Source organism: Pezoporus occidentalis, unplaced genomic scaffold (assembly GCF_034315485.1).
Source record: "Pezoporus occidentalis ecotype Australia unplaced genomic scaffold, CSIRO_AGI_Poc_V1 ctg73, whole genome shotgun sequence".
NCBI classification, from domain to species: Eukaryota; Metazoa; Chordata; class Aves; order Psittaciformes; family Psittacidae; genus Pezoporus; species Pezoporus occidentalis.
In genome coordinates this window covers 3,150,106-3,175,542 of record NW_026916082.1, presented here as the reverse complement: position 1 = coordinate 3,175,542, position 25,437 = coordinate 3,150,106, and the positions used below count along the sequence as shown (strand labels likewise).

At 41.6% G+C, this 25,437-nt stretch overlaps 1 protein-coding gene across 5 annotated transcripts in view; it reads left to right on the top strand.

Annotated features, from left to right (window-relative positions):
- The window catches only part of SORCS1 (sortilin related VPS10 domain containing receptor 1), a 300,139-nt gene that overhangs the window by 252,994 nt on the left and 21,708 nt on the right, over window positions 1-25,437 (top strand). For all 5 annotated transcript variants that reach the window (XM_062601967.1, XM_062601966.1, XM_062601965.1 and 2 more), the window contains 5 exons: window positions 4,823-4,936; window positions 5,934-6,105; window positions 18,801-18,987; window positions 22,894-23,027; window positions 24,879-25,002. In XM_062601967.1, coding sequence (XP_062457951.1) covers window positions 4,823-4,936; window positions 5,934-6,105; window positions 18,801-18,987; window positions 22,894-23,027; window positions 24,879-25,002 — 731 coding nt within the window. The remainder of the gene's footprint in view (window positions 1-4,822; window positions 4,937-5,933; window positions 6,106-18,800; window positions 18,988-22,893; window positions 23,028-24,878; window positions 25,003-25,437) is intronic.

Below are 25,437 nucleotides of genomic sequence, written 5' to 3'. Positions count from 1 at the left end.
TTCAAACTGCATCTGACTCCATCCTTCTCTGTGATAAATCCCGTGTCAGATCCTGTAGAACTGGAAAGGAAGCACAGCTCCCCAAATAAACACTCGCATCATAGTTCAGTATTAGAAAATGGTATTAAAAGAGTAAGAAGGCGGTAAGACTTTTTCACAGCTGTGGCCAGAGTTATTTTTTTCCACAAGTGCTTTTGGAAACTGCAGAACAAAGGTGACTGGAATCACAAAAACCTCAATTCACCCCATTCAATGTCTGAAAAGTTCAGAAAGCACAGCATACAAAATAGCACGCAGCATTTTCAGTTTCTGGCATAGCTGATGTTAAGGTGAAGCTGTTAGTGTCGAGGAAGTCCTGTGGTTGCATGTTAAGTCACGTCTTGATTTTTAGAAGGTATGAGTGTGGCAGTCACTCATCTGACTTGACTTGTTATTTCTGCATCTTAAAATAACAGTATTTTAATAATTTCACATGGATTTACAGTTCTTCCATGACATTATGTTTGTCAGGTCTGTATTCAAACTGCAGATTTCCTTAAGGGATTTCTTTTCCTTTGATTATTACCTGTGCTGCAAATCATAGAATCACAGAATAGTTAGGGTTGGAAAGGACCTTAAGATCATCAAGTTCCAATGCCCCTGCCACGGGCAGGGACACCTCACAGTATACCATGCCACCCAAGGCTCTGTCCAACCCAGCCTTAAACACCACCAGGAATGGAACATTCACAACTTCTGTGGGCAGCCCATTCCAGTGCCTCACCACCCTCACAGTCAAGAACTTCCTCCTTGTATCCAATCTAAACTTCCCCTGTTTAAGTTTTAACCCATTACACCTTGTCTCCTGTCACTACAGTCCCTAATGAAGAGTCCCTCCCCAGCATCCCTATAGGCCCCCTTCAGATACTGGAAGGCTGCTATGAGGTCTCCATAATCTTAGATAAGGGAATTTACTGTGAACTTTGAGCAAGGATACAGAACTTCTGGAATGAATTTATATCTGTCTCTAATTACAGAGAAGGACTTACAGTCCTACTTGACTAAAACAAGTAGGATTTCAGTTTAAACCAGTAAAAGTGGTCAGGGTAAATCTATCATCAGTGAGAGCCAGAACATAGTCTTCTTCATACTGTTGAAACAATCCCTGCTGGTAAGTGTTCCACTCTTTTTTTATAGGCACATTATCTATTTTACCTGACTTCTTTTCAGGCAGGCACAAAATATCATCACTATATGCAAATTCCAATTCCCAGTCACCAGGCAATGACTTGGCTAGCTGATTGCGGTCTAAAGCTGATGCCTTTCTCTGTCTCCAGATTTTGCTATACTATGGCAATCCAACTGATGCTAATGCTTGTTGATTGCTACAAAGCCTGTTGTGCCAAATTGTAAGCAGCAATTTGTTGTCAGCATCAGTGTTCTGCATGCACCAGCCTGTAGCCAAGGAATTCATTAGATTCCGAGACTGTGGAGGTGAAAGGCGGCTGGTGCATCTGCAAAGAGATACGGAACAGCAACTGATGTCGTTTACTGGGATGATATTTCTGTAGGGCCTTAATGAGCCAGACGATTTGCAAGCCTGAAAACAACACTGTGAAACTTCTGTGCTTAGAACTATGTCTGCTGTGAAAATTCGTGTTATTTCATTCTCTTGACTTTGAGAATTATGGTCCAAGTATAGTCAAGCATAGCTAAGTCAAACTTGGCTTGTCCAGATGTGAAGGTACTAATAGGAAACAAAATTATGGCACAAGTCTAGATGCATGTATAGTGAAAAATCCCAGAGCAATACTACTGTGTCAAATTGGACTGTAGGCACTGATCCCCTCTGAGGCAGTGTCATCTGACTGATCACAGAACACTGTGTGTGTACAGTGTGGCAGCTTTTTAATCAGTGACAAATGATGACTTCAGAATATAGTGCTGCAGAGTGTTGACCAATTACAAAAATACAGGAGTCCCACTTGTATGTAAATATTTGTTTTCTCTAAGCAAATCAGAATGGTATTATTCTTCATTATAAAATGTATTCTGAAGCTATAGTGTTCGTATTCCAATAAAGATGATTGGAGAAGCACATGGCAGTGGGAGAATACGTTGGCTGATGCTTGCAAAGCAATTAAGCAACATTCAGTCACAAGCATATGAGTAAATAGATTGATGAAAATTCAGTCAAAAAAAATGAGGAAAAGACCATTTAGGTCAGCTACTTCATTGCTGTTTCCTACACTATGTTCTCAATTACTGATATCCCAAGAACCACAGCTGCCAAAATGTTCCTTTGGAACATTGTGCAGTCTAATAGTTGTTTAGGAGTTTTCCCAAATGATATGCAGCTTTAATTTTCTTTTGCTTAATGTCATCTTTTAAGTTCCCCTTTTTCTAGATTGCCTCAAAACATTTTTTTTCCTTAGTTCAGAAGGGAAAGTTACAGGCAGGAGTAAAAAAGATGACAAAATTCTTCTAAGTGTTCTGCTTTTGATAACAAATGTGTGAAATTTAAAAAAAATAAATTGCAAAATATTCCCACATTGTTCTTCTTGGTCTCATACCTTAGGTCAGTACCAGACTTCCTAAAGTTGTTTATAATGATTCATTAAATTTTTGTCTTAGACCATTATGCTTTAGTCCAGAAAGAAAGACATTTGAATTAAGTCTTCATTATGTTAAACATTCTCGTTGTTAATATTATTCTACAAATATAATTGATCACATTGCTGCTTATTAGGAGATGCTGAATCTGGCAGCCTGATAGAGGCGAGGCTGCTGCAGTTTCATGTCCCCTGATCCAAGCAGTAGTAAGGTTGAGTGTTTGTTCTTGATAGGCACACATGTGATGCACTTACAGTACATATATGCAAATATACACATCTGGTGGCACAGACTAGCACAAACAGAAAACACAGCGCTCGCACAAACACCAGTTGCCTCATCCTGTTCCCCTCTCAGGTTCATCAGGATGAAATCCCATTTGTGGAAAATATGTGCACAATATATGCAATATTGATCCCACCATTACCTGGTCTTAGACACACAGGTCTGTCCAGTATCTAGCCCCTGGATGCTTTGTCTCCCCGTTTGCTGACGACTAGATATCTCCAGTTGTCTCATGGCAAAACATGATATACATGCATGTAACAGGTCTCACAAGCAGGTCCAGATGTATATGGCTTTACACCAGTAGCCATTCCCTCAGACTTCTTGATCTCTTTAATTACTAGCTCAATATCCAGCCCTTTCTTATGACCCCAGCAGCAACTAGCTCCCATGTCGTTTATGCTACTCACTGGCATCTCCCATTGATGATCTGGTAGGTCTCACCCTGGCCATGGGCTGATGGCTGTGCTATGACAGGCTTGGGAGGAATTGGGGTAGGGTCTCCACTGGCTCTGATCAAATTATTGTGCTTCCTCCACCTCCAGTTTTTCTCTCTGATTCTTTACATATACAGAGATGAGCCTTTAATTACATAATCTAATGGTGCCCTAATCCTCATTTCCTAGAGCATCAGGGTACTTCATACAAAAACATTAAAGTTAATAAGCAGAAAAAGTGCTTTACAAAGAAGTACAACTTTAAGACCAAGGATCATGTTGCAACTGGAATATTGGAATGGAGTTGGTGGACTCTGTATAGCAGTTCTCAGAAATGACATAGAATCATAGAATCGTAGAATAGTTAGGGTTGGAAAAGACCTTAAGGTCATCTAGTTCCAACCCCCCTCCCATGGGCAGTGACACCTCACACTAAACCATGTCACCCAAGGCTTCTTCCAACCTGTCCTTGAACACTGCCACAGATGGAGCATTCACAACTTCCCTGGGCAGCCCATTCCAGTGCCTCACAACCCTTACAGTAAAGAACTTCTTCCTTATATGCAATCTGAACTTCCCCTGTTTAAGTTTTAACCCATTACCCCTTGTCCTATCACTACAGTCCCTAATGAAGAGTCCCTCCCTAGCATCCTTATAGGCCCCATATCCGCTTAGCTTCTCCATTATGGGCTATGGAGAAAGTTTAGTAACAGGAGTAAAAGTGATTTTCAACAAAACAGTTCTCATTACTTAACAGCTGTAGAGTAAACCCACATGTGAATGGAGTACTGATTAAAGATGGGTTTTGTTTGTTTATTTGATCCACAATAACAATTTTCATAGGGTCTTTGTTTACTTGAGTTCAAAACTAATTTGAACTGTTCTTTAGTGAAACAAAAGCCGATTTAGTCATAGCTAAACCCAAACTGGGACAAAAGATTATAGTTAGCTAATTGTTTTTAAAGCAATTTTTTGGTAGCATTTCCTCTTCCAAACAAAAATAGAATTGAAGATTGCATCCTTCTTTTCCATTACCAAATACACTGTTAATGCCTTCAGCTCAGGGCTCTCTCAGGGCTGTAAATTTTCCTCTATCGCTCATGTGATATACTTTCCAGATGCAATTAACTTTTTAGCACTTAAATTTTCTAAGATATAACTGAGACAGAAGTGATTGAACTTAGCTTAGATCCTACCTTTTGTTATATTTTAGTCTAGAGTTGAACCCAAGAAGCACTGTTAGACTGGGGATGGAGAGCACTTCATGCAATAGCTCATAAACTAACTGGTCTGGTTCTGCTTGTTTATACTGGGACATGTGCAAGGTAACTGTACCACCCCCCAGAAAAGCTAAACCAGGATGAAGAATCTGTTCTAGGAATGAGAAGATAAGAAATCTTAGTAAATAGGTTGAGTAAACCCAAAACTTGTATCAATAATAGCATTAACTAACACCTGTATTTTTCTTTTTGTTTTTAATGTGACCATTTCTTTTAATGCTCAAACAGTGATTATGGATATGAACGTCACAGCAATGGGAAGTGTTTACCAGCATTTTGGTATAACCCATCTTCCTTGTCGAAAGACTGTAGCCTTGGACAGAGTTATCTCAACAGCACTGGGTAAGTGACACACCAAACTTTATTTAGCTAGAGCACCTATAGGACTTTAACCCTATGACAACAACAGATTGCACTTACTATAGGCGCCTCAAAGCTGCCTGAAGCCCTTGAGACCTCTTTTTCACTGATTTTGTGGGGGTGTAGTCAGAACTTCAGATCTCCATCATGTATGGTCCAGAGCTTTCTATGAAAAATGGTTTAAGTAAACTTGGGGGGAAAATTGAACGGCCAAGGCCAAATCATTAAAGTCTCTGAAAAGACTCCTTTTGAAATCATGTGGGATCAGGTGAAGCAGAAATGGTGGAAAACCAATTAGAAGAAAGAGATTAATTGATAAATGTGTGAACTGAAGTAATAGATGGGCAGCTAGCCTGAACGCTGATTATTCCTTGGCCTTCTTGGAAGTCAATGGAGGATGTAGTTTAAGTTACGATGCTGACCTCAAGCATCATTTCTGATGCAAGTGATTGAACCAACCAAAGGAATCCAAGCTATTTTTTCTTTTTCTACACTTAAAGATAGTCAGGATTTGCTTTTTTCTTCAACACTTATTTTTGTAGCTCTTGAAAGTTGAAGCCACAGAGAGGGGCCTCACAGCTGGTTGAATTAGAGAGTATGTGAGAAGAGCTGTTAAACTATGCCTAACAGTATAATAACTGAATACATTTCTGTGCTGTATGTGTATATCATATATTTATAACTTTATAGTTATTTAGCACATAATATAGAGAAGAATATAATTTTATGTTTTGGTTTATTAATATGTGGTATATAGGTGTGTTATGCAGGAAAATATTACATGCCATTAAGAACAGTATTAACTACTTGTATCATACTTGTATGCATATGAAGCGTGCTTGGCTGAGACAAATGCTAAAATATATTTGGGAATCTGTTCTCTTCCAATCCTTTTAGTCCTCAAAACTTCCTCCCTGTTCCCAGTTAACCCTGTTACTCTCTGTCGCCATCTTCCATAGGCTTCTATCTTCCTTTTCAGGTACCGAAAAGTTGTTTCTAATAACTGCACGGATGGTGTGAGAGAACGGTACACAGCAAAACCACAGCAATGCCCTGGCAAAGCCCCCCAGGGCCTTCGCATAATTACATCTGATGGCAAACTGACAGCCGAGCAAGGGCACAACGTCACTTTTCTGGTACAACTGGAGGAGGTAGGGTCTATTTTTATGTTGCATCCCAGGCCCCGTGGGTGTATTTGAGTCTGATTCATGCTAGACAAAGTTTGCAGAGTGGTGAAGAGGTGAGCCAAAAAAGTATGGGATAAAGTTTGTCAGCTCCACAGTGTAGCTGGGTAGATTTTGCCCTAAAATGTGACAAGTGATGTATGGAAATGACTGTAACAGTATTGGAGTGCATAGGGTGATATCAAGAGAGACCTTGATAAAAACTGGGAACTGGTTTGGTTTGGGAATTTTACAGTAAAACTGGAGAGCACAGGTTTGAATCCCAATCGCTACCCTTAACTGTGCTTTTGACTTCTTTCTGCGTTTGAAATTGAATTTCCATTTTTATTTGACACTGACTTTCAACCAAACATGGCTAATGTTGCAATCTAATGTGCAGATCTGTTCTCATCACAAAAGTTGGCACATATTCTTTAGGTGTTTGTGGATGAAATCTCAAGATGTCAGCAGCAGCATTAAGTCTGAGATCGACTGCAAATGTGAGCTCAGAGTGATCAGAGCCTATGTTTTTGTTACATCTGTAACTTAACTTGATGTGTCATTGTTCTCCTCTGTTCTGTTTTTGAATCCTTAGGAGAAGATGTTTAAAACCTTTTGGGCTGTTTTTTTTCTCCTCAGCACTTCTTCATCCATGTTCAATTGTAGGTGCCCAAATAATAACATTCACAAAGTAACTGTTTTCTCTTTTTCCTTATGCAATTTAATCTCTTTAAGCTTCTACCCTTTTTCATGTGTAGCTGGTTAATAAATCCTAAAACAGCTATGCTTTTCCACTACATCTCCTTGCAGCTTAGAGCATTCATGGAAATTACTTCTGACCATCTCCATAGTAAATGTCATCTATAGTGAGGAAAGAGAAATGAGGATGACCTCTGGAGCTAGTTTTGTAGGGGTGTGTTGGGGTTTTTACATCTCTATTATTGACGCTTTTCCCAGCAAACAGGTGTCCTTATTTGTAAAGGCAATAGTGTATAATAAATCATATCTAACCTGAAGCAGTTGTTTGACCTGAATGTTCATTTTCTCCAAAATGGGATCACTTTATTTCAGTGTTGACAATCATACAACATTACTGCTCTAGTTGCAGTCATAACAGGATAAACATATAAATTCATCTGGATAAATTATCGATTTTTGTGTTTTTGAAGATGAAGAATAAAAAGTCCAAATCAAGATTCAAAGCCTTTAGGCTTTAAAAAAAAAAAAAATTAAAAAATCAATGAAGTTTTCATTGCATTGCCTTTCTAGTCTCAGCAAAGTTTTAAAACAAATTGAGAGAAAGAGATAGGTAATATGAGAAGTCATACACAAAGCTATCAAAGAATAGTGCCAGTAGTGAGAGGGAGAAACCACCACCCACAGTGTGAGAAGCTCAGGACAAATGTCTTGCTCTTCCTTCTGTGAGTGTTTCAGCTCACACATCCTGTAAGTATACCCTGATCACTCTGTCATACAGGGATCTGCTGTGAGTTGTTCTGTCTTATCTGTTGATTCCGATCTTTTTTGATGCCCTGTTTCAGTAGTCATCAGAGTCAGGAAGCAACACCTTCTCCATTAGGAGATGATGTCTCTCTCATGCTGCCTATCAAGAGTGTAAAGTATGTTTTGATGAGTGAGTGAGCTTCTGAAGAGATCTAAAGGGGAGCTTTCTTTTACTGTATCTGATAAGGAAGAGGTTAGGAATTCCTGTGAAGGCTGGAACAGTATTGATCAACCTCCATTCTTTCCGATTACTCTCCCTGCTAGATGCAACTCGACCTGCTCCTAGATTTGTCAATATAAAGAGCAACCAACAAAGCTTTTCAGTGAATTCGACACAATCTTGCAATGATTCTGTTCAGTTGATATGCTGGAAGGAAGGAATGCCATCCAGAGGGACCTTGACACACTTGTGAGGTGGGCTGATGCCAACCTTATGAAGTTTAACCATGACAAGTGCAAGGTCCTACACCTGGGTCAGAGCATTTTTGGCTGATTTTGGGCTGATGTTGCAGCAAAAAAAAACATTCCACAAAGATGAAAATTTGGCTATTTGTAAGCTATAGGAGAATAAACTGTGTTTATAGCAGTATAATTGTACATACATGTTTTTTATTGAATTAACTGTTTGAGTAGCAAAAATCACACTACTCACTAGAAACATTAAACAACCCAGCAAAAGAACAACCACCCTTTTATATAATAGATACTGATTTCACAGAATCACAGAATAATTGAGGTTAGAAGGAATCTGTGGAGATTTAGTCCAACCCCACTTCTCCAAGGGAATTTTTTTTTTTCCCCTTGCAAACATGGCCGTGGTATCACAAAGCAACTTGCCATTTTCCATTTAGTTCTGCCCCGCACGAGTGTACAGCGTAGTACAATCCAGGATGTTCCACATCCACAAAATCTCTGATAGTCCATTTTTGCTGAAAAGAAGGCATCAGGCAAAGTTAAAAGAGGCTGGATATGTCTCTGTATGCATGCATGGTTTTTCCCAATGGCATGTGAAGAAAGTATGTCCTATTCAAAATATGCAGGGACTGTGAGAATGAAGACCTTGGACCCACTGTAGGAGAGACCATCTTAAGAACCTGAACGTGCACAAGTCCATGGGACCTGATGAAATCCATCCATGAGTCCTGAAGGAGCTGGTGAATGAAGTTGCCAGCCACTGTCCATCATATTTGAGAAATCATGGCAGTCAGCTGAAGTTCTGGATGACTGGAATAAGGGAAATATAACCCCCATTTTCAAGAACGGGAAATGGATGACCCGGGGAATTACAGACCAGTCAGTCTCACCTGTGCCTGGCAAAATCTTGGAGCAGATTCTCCTGGAAGGCATGCTAAGGCACATGAAAACCAACAAGGTGCTTGGTGACAGCCAGCATGGCTTCACTAAGGGGAAATCCTGCCTGACCAATTTGGTAGCCTTCTATGATGGGGCTACAGAACTGATGGACAAGGGTAGAGCAGTTGATGTCATCTACCTGCACTTGTGCAAAGTGTTCGACACTGTCCCACACGACATCCCTGTCTCTAAATTGGAGCGACATCAATTTGATGGATGGACCACTCGGTGGATAAAGAACTGGCTGGATGGCTGCACACAGAGTTGTGGTCAATGGCTCAATGTCCGGCTGGAGACCAGTAACGAGTGGTGTCCCTCACGGATCGGTGTTGGGACCGGTCTTGTTTAACATCTTCGTCGCTGACATGGACAGTGGGATTGAGTGCGTCCTCAGCAAGTTTGCCGATGACACCAAGCTGTGTGGTTCGGTTGATACCCTGGAGGGAAGGAATGCCATCCAGAGGGACCTTGACACGCTTGTGAGGTGGGCTGATGCCAACCTCATGAAGTTTAACCATGCCAAGTGCAAGGTCCTACACCTGGGTTGGAGCAACCCCAGGCACAGCTACAGGTTGGGCAGAGAAGAGATTCAGAGCAACCCTGTGGAGAAGGACTTGGGGGTGTTGGTCGATGAGGAAATGAACATGAGTCGGCTTCAGTGTGCACTCACAGCCCAGAAAGCCAACCATATCCTGGGCTGCATCAAGAGGAGCGTGACCAGCAGGTTGAAGGAGGTGATCCTGCCCCTCTACTCTGCTCTCATGAGACCTCACCTGGAGTATTGTGTGCAGTTCTGGTGTCCTCAACATAAAAAGGACATGCAACTGTTGGAGCAAGCTCAGAGGAGGACATGAGGATGATCAGGGGACTGGAGCACCTCCTGTATGAAGACAAGGCTGAGAAATTTGGGGTTGTTCAGCCTGGAGAAGGCTGCCGGGAGACCTCATAGCAGCCTTCCAGTATCTGAAGAGGGGCTACAAGGATGCTGGGGATGGACTCTTCATTAGAGACTGTAGTGATAGGACAAGGGGTAACGGGTTCAAACTTAAACAGGGGAAGTTTAGACTGGATATAAGGAAGAACTTCTTTACTGTAAGGTTGGTGAGGCACTGGAATGGGTTGCCTAGGCAAGTTGTGAATGTTCCATCCCTGGCAGTGTTCAAGGCCAGGTTGGAAGAAGCCTTGGGTGACATGGTTTAGTGTGAGGTGTCCCTGCCTATGGGAAGGGGGCTGGAATTAGATGATCTTAAGGTCCTTTCCAACCCTAACTATTCTATGATTCTATTCAACCCTTGTCTTCTGTAGTGGGGGTCAGTATTTTAAGTGCTACACTTGATGAGGACTCTTCCTTTAGCTTGTGTCATAGTTAATATCTTTTAGGATGTAAAAAAAAAAGTGGCCTCTGCTTGTCTCCTAGTTCCTTTGCATCTTAACATCTCTTCTATCCCTCTGAGACTGTTTGAAGCCTTCAGATCTGCAGAGCTGCAGCCTCCCATCTCCCTTTTGAGCCAAGGTACAAGAGTTCATTTGATATTTGTACTCCTATTATATTTCTAGGGCTTTCCGATCCATCTAAGGATCCACCTGGGTCTGAAAAGAAGAGTGAACCACAGAGGCAGGCTCACTGGAGGTCCTGAAAAGTCACTGCATCTCTGTATGGAATGGTTTGCTAAGAGAGTAGGGGGAGGCAAATAGCAGCAGTAAAGACCTGATGTGTTCACTCCGGTGTGGGAATCCAGGGCAGGAGCCATGGTGCAGGGTTTTGTTGTAGATCTTGCTTGTGCCTGCAGTGATGTTGAAGGCTGGGGACTGTGTCATTCTGACAATAACACAATATCAATAAAAGATATTGTCCTGGGTTCAGCAGTAGCAGTCATGTTTCTCCTTCGTGGTAGCTGGTGCAGTGCTGTGTTTTGACTTCCAGCCTGAGAACAGTGTTGGTGAAGCCGATGTTTTCAGTTGTTGCTAAGTGATGTTTACCCAGACCAAGGACTTTGTGAGGCTCATGCTCTGCCAGGGAGGAGGGGAAGCTGTGAGGAAGCAGAGATGGGGCGCCTGACCCGGGTTAGCCAGGGAGGTATTCCATACCACAGCACGTCATGCCTGGGGTGGGGGGTGACTGGGAGTTACCCGGAAGAACACGGGCTTCCGGGTGGAACTCGTTTTCTTGGCCGGTGGTATCGTATTCTCTTCCCTTGTTATTTTCCCTTATCATTGTTGTAGTTGATAGTAGCGGTGGTGATTTGTGTTGTACATTGGTTGCTGGACTGTTTTTGTCTCAACCCGTAGGAGTTGCACTCTTTCAATCCCCCTCCCCGTTCCTCCAGGAGCGGGGAAGGGAGAGCCCCGGTGCGGGGGGGGGCGGGCGGCCCTCGATTGTTGTCAGCTTGGCACCAGTCACTGGGAGTGAGTGAACAAGTTGCCTGACTGGGTTTAAACCACGACAGATATCTAAGGAGAAACAAAGACAAGGCATTCAGAAGTGTTCTGCTATTGAGGAAGGCAGAAAAGGAAAATAATTATTGAACCTGTGCAAGCAAAGGCACCAAAACCATCACTGCGTAGAGCATTGCTGATTCCTGAGATTCTGGCCCAGTTTCTCTAACCCTGACTCACAATAAAATTTTCCTGTAAAGAATTTATGTTTGGTAGCACATAAATATCATTAAAAGGAAACCCAACCAACAGCTCATATTTAAATGATCTGAGTGTAAGTATGCTTTCCAAAGTAGCCTAACTATTTTGTCACCTTTTAGGATTTCTAAAACTGTTTGCAATGTCACCTCACACTTAATATCTTTGTCTCATTACTGGAAAGGTTTCCCCACATTAGTTCTCCTATTAATCTGGGTATAATCATCATGATGTTTTTATTCTGTGACAACAGCCAGGAAGCATCAATGCTTCCTTTTATAATTATCATATGTCCCATTTTAAAAAGCACTGCAAAAGTGTTTAATAAGGAGAGGACCATACTTAATATGTAACTGGTAATTTTGTTCTTAAATTTCTATTGAGCTAAGCAGAATAGTAGCAGCATCTTTACCACTAAATGGCAGCACAGGAGAAAACTAGTTATGCTTAAAAACAAATTTTTCTATTGCCTCAAAATCCTGCCAGTTTAAATGTTAATCTTTCGCCCTGGCACGGGCTGTATGCCCAGACTCAAGGCTAGTACGTCTAACACTGCAGCGTTCAACAATAGAGTTGTTCTCAGCCTAAGCAGCATGAATCCTTACTTTATTTTTGCACAGCAACAACAGGTCTCCCAAACCAAAAATTACAAATCCATTTTTCCTACTGAAGTTCTTCAACCCAATGTCCTTGACATATTTTGCTGCTCTGTTGTAGAAAATAGAGGAATTTTATTAAGTGTATTGTTTCTGCGTGTTTTCCTCATCACATGGTCATGTAGGTCTCTTGCCTGTCACAAACCCAATTGTTATTTGTGTGTTTGAGTTATTTGTTAGAGCATCAGACGCTTGTGCTTTCAGCAGAGACACCGAAAGCTGCAGCCTCCAGAACAACACTATTCAGCACAATGGCTTTCAGACTTGTTTCATCTGATTGCTCATACATCTTTGCTGAGGAGATGGACAGTAAAGACATTCAGAGTAGAAAGGTTCAGGGATTTGGCTCTTTCATTACAGATAAGTCACAGAGAAACTGCCTCCTCAAATTTATTTTTTACCTTGATAAAATGACAACCAAGGTTCTTTGACATTCCAGATCTGCCTCAGTTCTCACTTGACAAAGTCACTTGACTGGGAGTAGGCTTTGGCTTGCTTTTGACTACTTGCTGCTGCTATATGATGTTTGGATTAGACTAAGGTGTGAGGAAAGCTCATTTGTTCCTACAGTTCAAGCTATGGGCTAGAATTCAGGCAATCTAAACTCATTCCTGAGCCTCACTCTGAGCTCCTTCTGCACGACTTTGAGTAAGAAACCTAAACCTTTTGCTTTTTCATTCCCCCATTTGATATTCCCTCATTTGAAAATAGAGCTTTGTTTTCTCTCTCATGCCCTCCATGCCTTTCATTTATGTTTTGAATGCATGTAAGGCCAGGGAAGGAACTCTCACTTAAAATCACTAAGGTACATTGTGTCTCAGATGCCTTTCAGGTGCATTTAATGAGCCCAGGTATGTTGCCAGGGGGACAATACCATTATCGTTTCCCACCTCAGCACTGTCATTTGGTGCAATTCAGAATTCAACTCAGCTGAAGTCTCTGGAGATGAGCTTAGCATTAGGATTGGTTTGATTGTTGATGTATTCAAATTAAAGATGCAAAGTTAGTAGTACTTAAAAGCATAGTCTGTTCTTTTTCATGGCATCCTACTGCGTTCCCTCTCTTGATATCACAAGTTAGTTTGTAACGATTACAGAAATAGGAAACCTTCATCATAACTTTCAGTGCCCATGCTGAATCATGGCTGTTTATCTTACTAATATCATCACATTGCTGTTAATAACACATAGATGAAAGACCAGCACATCCCCTCTCCCCTACCCCTGATTTCTCAATTACAGTCGTATTTGCTGCATTACTGATGATGACAAGCTGGTTGGGAGAAATCAGTTACTTTCATGCATTTTTAAATTCACTGCTGAAGTTCCATGAAGATGTGTGAACATTGACCTAACCCCTCATGATGACACACAGTACTGCAGTCTACTAATGTACTTCCAGTCACACAACTTGAATTATTCTGCATAATCCTGAGAGGCTGTGCTTATTGATTCCTGTGGAGCACAAGATTTAGTCCTGTAGAACAAGCTCATAGCTGATTTGAGCTAGAATAATTGGCAGCCAGAATGAATGCTTTGATTAGGAAAATTAACTGGTTTGGTGTAGAAAAAGAAGCACATGTGAAAAGCATCAAGCTATTTGCTCTGATAAAAGGCACATTTCTCTTCAGTTTCTGATGTTAAAATGTTAAAAACATCTCTCTGAAAGCAGGAATTTACACAGGAATGCATGTTCTTCAGTACTTGATCAAGTTGGACTTGAATATCTGTTTAAAATTAACCATATGCTTTAAACAGACATAGGCTAAAGTTATCCCATGTGTAGATGTTCAACTGAAACACAAATGTCTTTGATGGATGTTTCCTGGTGGTGACAGGAACATGCCAGAAAGGGTTAATCGAAAGGAAGCACAAAACATTAATCTGTTAAGACAATCCAACAGCAGCAGTGTCTATCTCTTGCAAAGGATAATTAAATCTATTATCAACATGTGTAAGGAAGACACACAAGTCAGTGCATAATTGAAGGCTTAAAAATGAAATCTGAAACACGGGAACCAAAATTTAAAACCTTGAACTGCATTTCACTGTTTAAATAAGTACAAGTATTGGAAGTCAGTAAGGAAAATTAATTATTACTGCCCTCTGGGCAAGATTCAGAGAGAATGAGAGAAAATCCATCTGGTGGTTCTCACATACACCAAAATACTGAGAGTTGCATAAAAGTAATCAAAATGTAAAAGTATTGTTGCAAACTGTACAGGCTGCTTCTTGATATACCCTGAGGCAGGAAACTTCACAGTGGTTTTTTGAGCATCCAGGCCCTGTGTACACTTACTATTTTGGCAAGATACAGGAAAAATGTGCATAGGGGTAGGAAAAGAGTTGGGGGGAATCTTTTGCATCTGCTTGGAAGCCACTGGATATTTAGTGAGAAAATCCCCTAGAAAACAGTAAATTCATGATTTACATTTTACTAACAAATATAAAGGTAGAGGACATAATATGGGAGCTTAGGAAACTTGGTTTTGATTCCCAGGGTTTCTTTTCAGGCTAAAGAGTACTCATGCTTGAAGTTCAGCATATGCTTAAGTCTTTGGCTGGACTAAAGCTTTTATCAAGATGGCAGCCTATTTCAGGTTATATCCAAGCTTGTGAATATTGTATATATCTAGTACAAAGTATAAAACATCCATCAGAAGTTCTTTCAATTTTTCAGCAGCTGTAATTGGTTCTTGACTAGCTTAGTGTGATTAAGATACAGGAGCTGAATGCAGAGATATCAACACAAGCAGCCAGCTTGGCATATTTCTCCCTTGATGCCTAAGAACACTGGCATTAAAGACCTCTTACAGTGAAGGCCACAGAGGCTGCCCAAACATAGCACCATGCTGATCGCACTGATTTGTTTCACTGTGACTGCAGAAGTAATGCAGGGAACTTTGTGTCTGCCCGAATTGAGCCAAAAGCTTCAGAAAAACTTTATGATGTAGTATTGGGCTTGACAAAAGGATGATGAGAAGCTGGAAAAAGCAACAGGAGAGATTTTTTGCAAGATATATGTATATGGATCAAATTGTTGCAAAATAAAACCTCTCTTCATAGAATCAAATAGAATCACAGAATCAACTAGGTTTGAAAAGACCTTTAAGATCATCAAGTCTAACCATTACCCCAGGACTGCCAAGACCACCACTAAACCATGTCACTGAGGGCCTCACCTATACAGGTTTTGATCACTTCCAGGAACGGTGATTCTACCACTTTCCTGGGCAGCCTGTTCCAATACCTGATCACCTCACTCGCTAAAACAGCCCCTTGGAAGTGGCTCTGAAGAGTTGTCTGAGACAGAGGCACTGCAGTTGATGTTGATCACATATGGGATGTATGGGAAAGGTTTTTATTTTGGCTCACCTGCTTTCTCTTCCTTTCTTATTCTGCCTGTGCTCTTAGCTGGCACAGATGAAACATTAAAACACATCAAAACCCAGTCTCTTTGTTTTCCTGACTTTTTTTTTCTCCCACTTCCTAAGCTAGAATTTAAAATGTCAGCTTTTCAAAATATGGTATTTTCAGTTAAGTGGTGTAGCCTGGATCTTTCTGAATGGAAAATGTATTTCCAGTTCACAGGGTTTTAACACAAACCAGGAAAGGCCAAGACAAATGAAAAAGACAGGGGGAACAGCAGCTGAAGCTCTTCTCTAATTAGATTTTCAGATGTCTCTGTCAGTATTTTTCTCCCTGGGGAATTTGAAAAAAAAATTGAAATCTAAACCTTGTGTGCCTTAGAAATGGGTCCCTTCCCTGGCAGTACCTGTGGGCACTGGGGGTTTCATGGCTTTGGACAAAATGAAGACAAGAAAAAAAAATCATTAGAGCACAGAGTTTGACACTTGCAGATTCAGGGGTGTTCTAAAATGCTGTCAGCCTTTTCATCTTCCTCTGCTACCTCAAATATGCAGAGGGATATACTTTGACCTGAAACAGACTTCAACTGCACGACCTTAAATATACTCTGAAAGGACAAAGCCGGGAGGGTCCCTGTGTGGTGCAGTTTTAACCATGTGAACAGCAGTGTGGCTTTACTCTTTGAAGATATCATCTCTTTTTCAGTAGGAAAAGATGTCTAAAACCCTGGTGGTGATGCACCTAGAAGACCTGGGAGAGCATCTAAGGGTACTTCAGAGGTCTCTGTCTTTGGTCTGAGTCCAGCACTATGCTCGAAAGAATATATTCCCGCTCTGAAAGAGGTTTAGAGCTGAGGAGCTCATGTGTGTTCACTTCCTTCTGTGGAGGCATATCCCATTTGATGCTTTCTCTTGTCTTGGTCAAACAGACAGGAGTGCCCAAACCACTGCATCATGTTTGAAACTGCATACCCTCTTTCAAATAACTCAGTTCAATGAAGGGCATAACTGTACTTAAGACCATCTCCTCTGTTCCCCATGGCTCTTCATGAGGACTTGCCCGGTCCCCTTAATTGATCCTCTGTGCAACACAGGTAAGAGTCCTTGGCTCAGCGATTTGTGTCACAAAGAACATAAGCAGGTGGTTAAACTTCCAGTAAAGCATCCAATGGAGAACTTGAGGAGAGCCTTGGTGAATGGAGGCCTTAGTATTTTGCATTGCTCAAGCACCTTTCTTAGGTTTGACAATATGTCGTTGAGAACTCCAGGTATTACCACGTTAATTACTAAGAAAAACTTAGTTGAGAACTACCCAAGGCCAGTCTGGAGCTGAGTTCAAATGCAGTCTAACCACTACAGCTTCAGTCTATAAAAAGAGAGGATCTGGGAGAATTTCTCTCTTGCCATCCCCAGGTATAGCTCTGGTCTTCCTGCTTTCCATTCAGGCAAGGACTATTTCTGACTTCACACCAAGTTATAAAAAGACCGAGAGAACATGAGGAATATAAAGGCTTATGTTACAATTCCCTCCCATAGTCACACATAAAATTTCCCTTTCTGATGTGGAAACCTGCCTAATGCCAGTCATTTACTTGAGTAGTTTTCATTGCAATTGGGCATGCAGAGGACTGCTTCCCTCTCAAGGGAAAAACAAAATAAAGCCAAAAATCAAACAAAATTAAAAAAAAAAAGTCAAGCCAATCAAATCAGTTCAATCTCCTTTCAGCCAGTTTTATGAACTGCCCTCAGCTATTAATTTACCATCATTCTTCCAGACAGTGGCAGTTGCTTCAGCGCACCAGGCTGTGGAGTGAACTGCTCCATAACAACAGCCAGCAAGCGTGAACATAGCATCATGCAGACACACTGAGGGCAACATTCACAAGGAGTAAAAGTGCTTAAAGTTAAGACAAGGTACAGCATCTTACCTAAAAGTGAGAGGGTCTATAGCAGCCACATTTGTTATACAGGTCAGTGTCGGTTGTGTAATTATTCAGATGTCAGAAACTGCCCCTATCATAAGCGTATCACTGCCTTGTCATACGATAAAATGTTAAAAGTGTTTTATGTGTGTGTGACATAGGTTAAATGGACTTTTGTATGCAAGCATGACTCACTTTCCAGTCTCTTAAATAGACTTAAAAAAAATATTAAACAATTACTTTTTATTTGTGAAGCAGAATAAAGAAATGGCATTGTTTCCCTCTTTGGGGTTTTAAAAGCCTTTTGGGCTGGGTGACTGATGTAGAGTTTGATGAAGCTGCATGTTCCAGGCTGGAATTCAGTTTCAGGGGTGGAAGATAGAAGCCTGTTTCAGGATTGTTCTGTTTGTTTCCCAGCTGTGATTTTTCTGTATTTGTTGTAATTTATGGTAGCAGTTCTGAAACATGCTAGATTAGCAGCCCAGGAGAATAATGTCACAAATTGGCATTCTGAGTTACACCACAAACCTACTGTGCTGGGATTATCTCTAGGCAGGAGGAGAAAAGTTTAATCAGGTCTGTCAGTTCATTAGCCTTTCCCTTCTGAGGTGGGCACAAAGGGTCCCACTTAGTGTCAGTAGTGTTGGTAGCTGTCCTGAAATAAATACAAATCCAGCTCATTTTAAATCGGGCCACTGAGCAAGTCATAAGCTGCTGTAAGCTGTCATTATCATGTGAAGCTGAAGCAGTTCTCTTGACACCCCACCCCTTTGATATAGTTGACCTTTCCCTGAAGACTTCTCAGTTTTATCTTTCTGCTTTTTATGGTTTTAAATACAAAAGCTCACACTGTAGGTTGTTCAAAAGGCTCCCAAGGCAATCTCAATAGCTACCCATGTCCTGAGTGCTTGCTGACATGAGCACCATTCCTCTCTACAACTCTGCTCCTCACTGTTAGGAAGCCCAGGGGAAGGAAACAGCATACTTTCCAGAAGATCCCCTAGTACCCCTGATGATTGGGAAAGCCAGGGCTACACCTTGGAGGACACCTTCACAGTGCAATTGAGTCAGTCTCAAGAACGGGTCACTTTCTCTTCACTGAATATAGAGCAAGTCGATGAAATGACCACCTTTCTCCTGGTAACAGCAGACCTTGTGACTATCCACTGGTTGGTCTAGGTCACCCCACTGATCCAGTCTCTCAAAAGAAAAGCAGAGTTGATTCTGACCCTTTCTCTATCACCACAGGGAGACCTCCAGAGATCCCTCATTCAGGTGGATTTTGGAGATGGCATCGCTGTGTCATATGCCAATCTCAGCTCGACAGAAGATGGGATCAAGCACATCTACCAGAACGTGGGCATATTCCGAGTGATTGTGATGGTGGAAAACAGCCTGGGTTCTGACAATGCTGTCCTCTACCTGCATGTAACGTGTATGTATGTTTGTACTCACTGTTCGCTGCTGTCATTATAGATGACATTTGGGGCTTTGCAGCTGAGAGCAGAGTGGTGGGGTCTGATGAGTGTTTGTCCTCCAGCAGAGGACTCCAGACTGAGAGGAGTCACAAGCAAAAGTGACATTTGCTTTTTAAATTCTATTCCACCTCTAATTTTGGGTATTCTAATTTAGGGCACCTCAAAGGAGTGTCCGGCCCTTTCTGAGGCACACCTTCATTAGCATGTTTACCCTTCTAGAAAAACAAAGACATTGAGGATCTTGAATCACTTTTCAAAGCCTTGACTTTCAGTTTGTACATGTATTTTGCCTGCTAATGAAATACAACCACCTCTGGGATGGAAAACAGTACATTTCAGTCTTTCTGTTGTCATAGGAACCAAAATCATGGTGTTAAAGAGTATTACAAGAAAAAATATTATCTTCACATTGCTCTTCTGCTGTTCTTTTTAACCTCTTTATACTTCAGCTCTGATTTTCAACTGAAATGTATCTCAAGTCCTTGCATAAAAACACCAACGTGTTCTTTCATATTAATTCCAGCACATGGTTATGAATGCAAAAGGGTCAACCTAGTACTGAAATTTTGTAACATCCCTAATGAATTTTGTTTGGAGCATCATTTTCCTTACACAGTGTGTGTGTGGCGGAGGGGGTGTCAGTGATTTATGTTTCAACTGTGTGCTTCTGTGCCAGATTGATTGGGAAAAAAAGGGGAAATTCCAAAACTTGAAGTTATTATAACAGGAATGCCACTGACCCTGTACCAAATTAACCCCACATAATGTCTAGATAATTTAGCACATTCCATATATTGTAACTCTAGTTTTGGAGTTAATTGGTACAGCATGAAAGCAGCTGCCTCTTCAGTGGAAGAGGGCAGCTCTTTAACAGTGCACTGTCATATCAACAGATGGGAGCAGTGGGAGGTATAACTGTGGGAGATAGGAGGTTTATGAGGGAGCACTAGAGAAGCAGGAGCAAGGATCTCCCTTCAGAAAGACCTTTGGCTGGCAGGTGTCCAGCCTTCATTCTCACTCATAGCGGCTTTCTGGTTTATAGCTGGTTTAATCCGTTTTCTTGTGACATTGGAAGCTTAAGAACCATTTTGATTGTTTAAGCAGTAGATGAAATAAACAATATTCAGACACATTTGTGTGATTTAGCATCTGATTTGAATAGGTAATACCAGCACAAGACTTAAAATACTGCATGATCATTGCAGCCAGGCCCAGATTACATGTGTCTGAGCCCCTACAGAAGTGACAGCTCCAAAGGCTATGTCTCACCTTTCTCTACATGACAAGAATTAGGGACTTCAAAACAGGTTGCAGACCAAGCATATTGTCACTCAGACTAGCAATAGATTGGCTGAGGGCAGAGATGTACAGTAAATCCAGACCCCTGCAAAGCCTGACACCTAGATCCACAAATTTTCTAAATCCTGTTTAAATGCTTCCATTGCCAGTCAGCTTTTTGCTTGGGGTGTATGAGCTTAGCCTTTGGAGCTAAGTAAAATGTCTGTCCTTACAATAGACACACTGTATTGCTAAGATCCACAGAAAAGAAGTGTGCAGCCTGAGCAGGGGAATGGCTTGTTGCCTTGTTTCAGTGTTAATACATGAGTATGTGGAGTCAGATCTGGTCCTTCTATGTAGCCAGCCACCCTTCTCTGTAGCCTGCAGCCTTGCTGAGGGGAGAGCTGCAGCCAATGAATCACAGTGGTTGTGATCTCAAACATGGGTAAAGCCTCCATCCCATGCTCTCCTCATCCTGCTGCAGCTGCAGGGCCAGTGCACATCAGCAGTGCCTTTGTTGCACTTGGCCCAGGGATACAGAAATGCAGGTTATTGGAAGGCAGGAGCATTTTGGAGTGGGTGGAAAGTAAATTCTATATAAACTGCTTCTCCAGCCAGTCATCTGTCTCTGAACTGCCCTGACAGGCCAAAATTTTCCCCTAGAAAGTTAGTTACACATTTGCCTGAATGCTCCAGAATAATGTCACCTGTCCAAGTGAGTATCTTGAGAAGCTTCTCTCTTTCTGTTGTCCGGGACTTGTACCCAGTTTTTTCCTGGGGCAGGAGAAGGTTTGTAATCTCCATAGCCCTGCATGAAGCTCAGAAATGAATTCTCTTCAAATTGATGTGGGAGAGAGCAGTCTTCTAACAAGCTAAGGGCCTATCCAGAGTGAGCTATCCCCATCTGCTGGCCAGATAACAGTTCAGCATTTCAGCCTCTTTGACCCATCAGCTATGTGCACAGAAATACTTAGGCAGATTTGGCTTCCTTTAGCTATTCTTTCATGTTCTTTCCTAGCTGACACGTGGTGAAGGTCCAAGGAGATGCTGGGCATGCTCTGTCATTTGGGACACGTTCAGAGCAGTTATGTTCGAGTGTATCAGGCTTCACATGGGCTCCATTGTCACTTTTGTCACTGCATCAGGTGTTAGGAAATGTATTCCTTTAGAGGACTGTGCTGACATTGGGCATTTGGCAAACATCCCAAAGGATACCAGAGCTGCAAAATATCTATCCTGGCAAAATGCTGTTTTTCAGGTCTCAGAGTCTTGCTGAAAGCAGGCACAGCCTTATCATGGAAAGGTATCTGAGCAGGGGAATGCCATTAAAATCATAAGGGTGAAATTCTGGCTCCTCATGAATTTTCAAGAAGACTGTTGACTGCGGATTATAAAAGAGAAAATGAGCCATGGTCTGGCCTATAGAAGGCTTTAGTTAGTCTGATCGTGGATAACTCCTCAGTGGGCTGCTTCAGGTTAAGCAGTGCCTGTGTCTGCGGCTCAGAATAAACTGCATTTCAGTAGTAAGTCAGAAACACTGGTCCTTGTTTATTCTGGCATTGTTTATGCAGTCTGATTTTGAAAAATGTTTTCATATCGCTCTGTGCCTGTGTGTGCTCTGTAGGGGTATAGGGTGCTTTCTCCAAAATAGGTAGTGTTCCTTTGGGTTGAGAAACAAGATCTAAGTGGTGATGTGTGCATGGGATATGTCCTGAAAAATCCTCTCCTGAAATATATAAAATCCTTTAGTAGTGCATCTCCACTGCATATGGACAGTTAATCCTCCCAGGCTGTATTTTTTGCTTATCGTCACAGGGGAGCTTGCGGATGTGGGACATGTAGGTGTGGCCTTAATTTGTTTAAGAAACCCATATCCCCTGGGGTTTCTTTCTTTTTCTTTCTCCGTCACTCAGGACAATTGCTTTGTTCTCTAAGTGAACAGTCAGAAGACATTTTAAAAAATAATCTATAGAACAAGATGTAACAACAAAGGCCCGTCTGTCTCCAGAAGATGGGAAATGTGTAACCCTGGGCATAATGTCACTTGTCGAATGAATTATATTCTGTTTATACTAAAGAAATAAAAGAGTTCATTGAGGAAAAGGAGGGAGTACAAGGTAACGTTAAAATTAAGGCACTCAGTGAATAGCTACCTTCAGATAGAGTTCAGCTGGTATAAGCAGATACACCACTGCTGAAGTTCACCAAATCATGGCAGTTTGCGTCAGCAGAGATGCTTCATGATCACTGAAGCGATTTGTCTTGCACATCTTTATGTCTTGCTGGTGAAGGCCATATTCACATAAGGGCTCTGCCCCTATTGTTTAAGTCATATATAAAATCCCTTAGCATATGATATTTATCCAATTTTTTCAGGTCCAAATACATGGGTAGCTCCTGTTCTATGAGGAACAGATTTAAGCTTTCCTCTCTAGAAACAGCACCAAGCTGAAACATTAACTGCCATGCCCCACAGTGACCAGGACGATGTCTTTCCCCTAAACCAGTGGGTTTCCTCCAGTTCCATTCTCCCCCAGGTTATTTCAGATGGAGGAGGGACTCACCTACCTCTTCTGTCTCTGCAGGCCCCTTGGAACATGTTCACTTATCTCTACCATTTGTCACCACAAAGAACAAGGAGGTCAACGCCACAGCACTACTGTGGCCAAGCCAAGTGGGGACACTTACTTATGTCTGGTGGTTTGAGAACAACACGGAGGTTTGTATTCCCTGTGGACTGAGGTCAGAATAATCCTGGAGGAGCTCTCTGACTGTGGAGGGAGGGAGAGAGGGATCTGGGAATGCTTCTAAATAGTCATGGAAGAAAATTATAATCCAGAGACTAGGAAACTAATGATTCTTTGATATATCAGTGATGGAATGCAAGAACTGCTTTGTGTTCATTGCTGTGACTTAGCTGTAGGATTTGTTGCCATTTCATGCAAATTGCCAATAGCTATGCAAATTGCCAATAGCTTTCTTCCTGCATTTTCATCAAAGTGGATGTTGTGAACCAAAATCCAGAAGAGTTTCTAAATATGTTTTCCTCCACCATCCATTCTTCAAAAACAAGAAATCTCAGGGATTTGGGTTTTTTTGTTTTTTGTTTTTTTTTTTGAGAAACCAACCTTTCAAACTGATGCTGCTGTTATATCTGGAAGTGACTTTACATAGCCCTACAGTTTAAACCTCATTTCTCTGGTGACTAACAAGGGAAGAGACTGCCATCAGCTCTATGCCTCCCCTTAAATATCCTGAGCCTAATCCTGAGCCCCCACACTGTATGCTAAACCACATGTGCAAGAAGACCTAATTATCATGTGCTGCTGGTGGATAAAATGGTTCCAAACACACCTCCCTGCCTTTGGGCTCCACTCAGATATAAGAACAGTATGCAACACATTCCACTGCCTCTATGCTTGCGGTGCAGAAAAATCTGCATAGGCAGTGTAACTGTCATTTTACATATCTTTGTGGCTGAAGTACCTGGAGACCCTGACTAGTTTCTGAGGGGAGAAATGCACATGGATTTTGTAGAGCCAGAAGGGACTTTCAACCACGCATGGTTATCTTCTGTATAATGCAGGTCCAAGGGTTTCATCAGTACCTTCTGCTCGATTTAACTCTTTGTGATTAAGGCAGAACCTGACTTCTTTTTTTGTGTTAATAGTTCCCCTCTGATGATGTAGAATTTATTGCTTCTTTTTCTTACCTGCTCCCCAGCTATTTCCCCACAGCTAATTATCCTGATCTTTGAACACATGAACTGTGTTTGTAGTCAGAATGTATCTAGCTTCAGTTTCAAGCTGTTGGATCTTGTTATGTCTTTGTTTGTAGATTAAAGAACTCTCAGTACTATCAGAAATCATCTTCCCCTAGAGGTACTTACAGGCTGTGATTGTCACTTTTTAACCTTCCCTCTGATCTACTAAGCTCATAAGTGATCAGAGTTGATCTAACTCTGTTCTTGTCGAAGTGAGAGTTTTACTACAGACTACAATGGCAACAGAGTTTAACTTAATACTGGGTGCTTTGAAGTTCTCACCCAGTTCATTAACAAGCAGAGACGTAAGTTAGAGCAGAGACTCTGCAAGAGGGCACAACTCATTGATAAATTGGTTGCATACCGAAGCAAGGTGAGGGGATCTGTGTTCTCACTAAACACCATCACTTACCAAAAATGACATCTCCATGTCTAAAGATAATAAATGAGAAATCTTAATTTGCCTCCTGGTTCTGTCACAACCTCTTTGAGTTGTGGCAGAGCAAACAAATGACTTAGAGCTAATTCTGGGAAAGGAGTGTGACACCTGAGCACCTGATCTTAAAACTTATCTCCTTTGGAAATTACAGGTACCTCAGATTAAATTTCAGGAGGACATCCTCATCTGGATTCCTGGGTCCTCCCCAGAAAATTGGCTTACAAGTCTTGGGACCCCTTCTATGTCTTAAATTTCTCAGCTGGAACTAACTCCCCAACCCATCCCAATAAGATAGAGAGCCAAACTCACATTTGCTTTTCATTTCCAGTCAAATTAACTTAATTTCTCTTTTTCTGATATGTTTGCAGCCACTGATCACATTGGAAGGGAGCATCACATTCACATTTTCTGTGGAAGGGATGAATACCATCACTGTTCAGGTCTCAGCAGGGAACACAATTCTTCAGGACACAAAAACTATTGCTGTGTATGGTGAGTTCTTCCCCCTTCATTTCACATGGGATTCTCCATAGTCAAGAGCTGGAGAGCCAGATTATCTGGCAGCAACATGAGGTCTTTATTCTAGTATGCTTTGAGTGAGATGGCAAGTTCAGTTCCAGTGTTATCAGTTCAGCATAACATCTCTGAAGGCCACTGACTGGCACTGGTCTAAACTGGGATGACTGCAGAACATTGATCTCCTTCGTAGAGCCCTCCCATCTGCTCTGTCACTATTTGGTCATCCTTACATAACTGTCAAAATGTTAGGTTGTTTTGCAAGCTGGTTTTCCCCCTTCTTGGCCAGCAGAGGCCTCTTAACTCATGCAAAAGCTGCTTAGCTTGAAAAACAATTCAGTGCTGTGTGCTGTAGTTCTGTACAGAAATCTGTACTGATTTGATACTGTACTCAGGCCTCAGAAGCAGTCA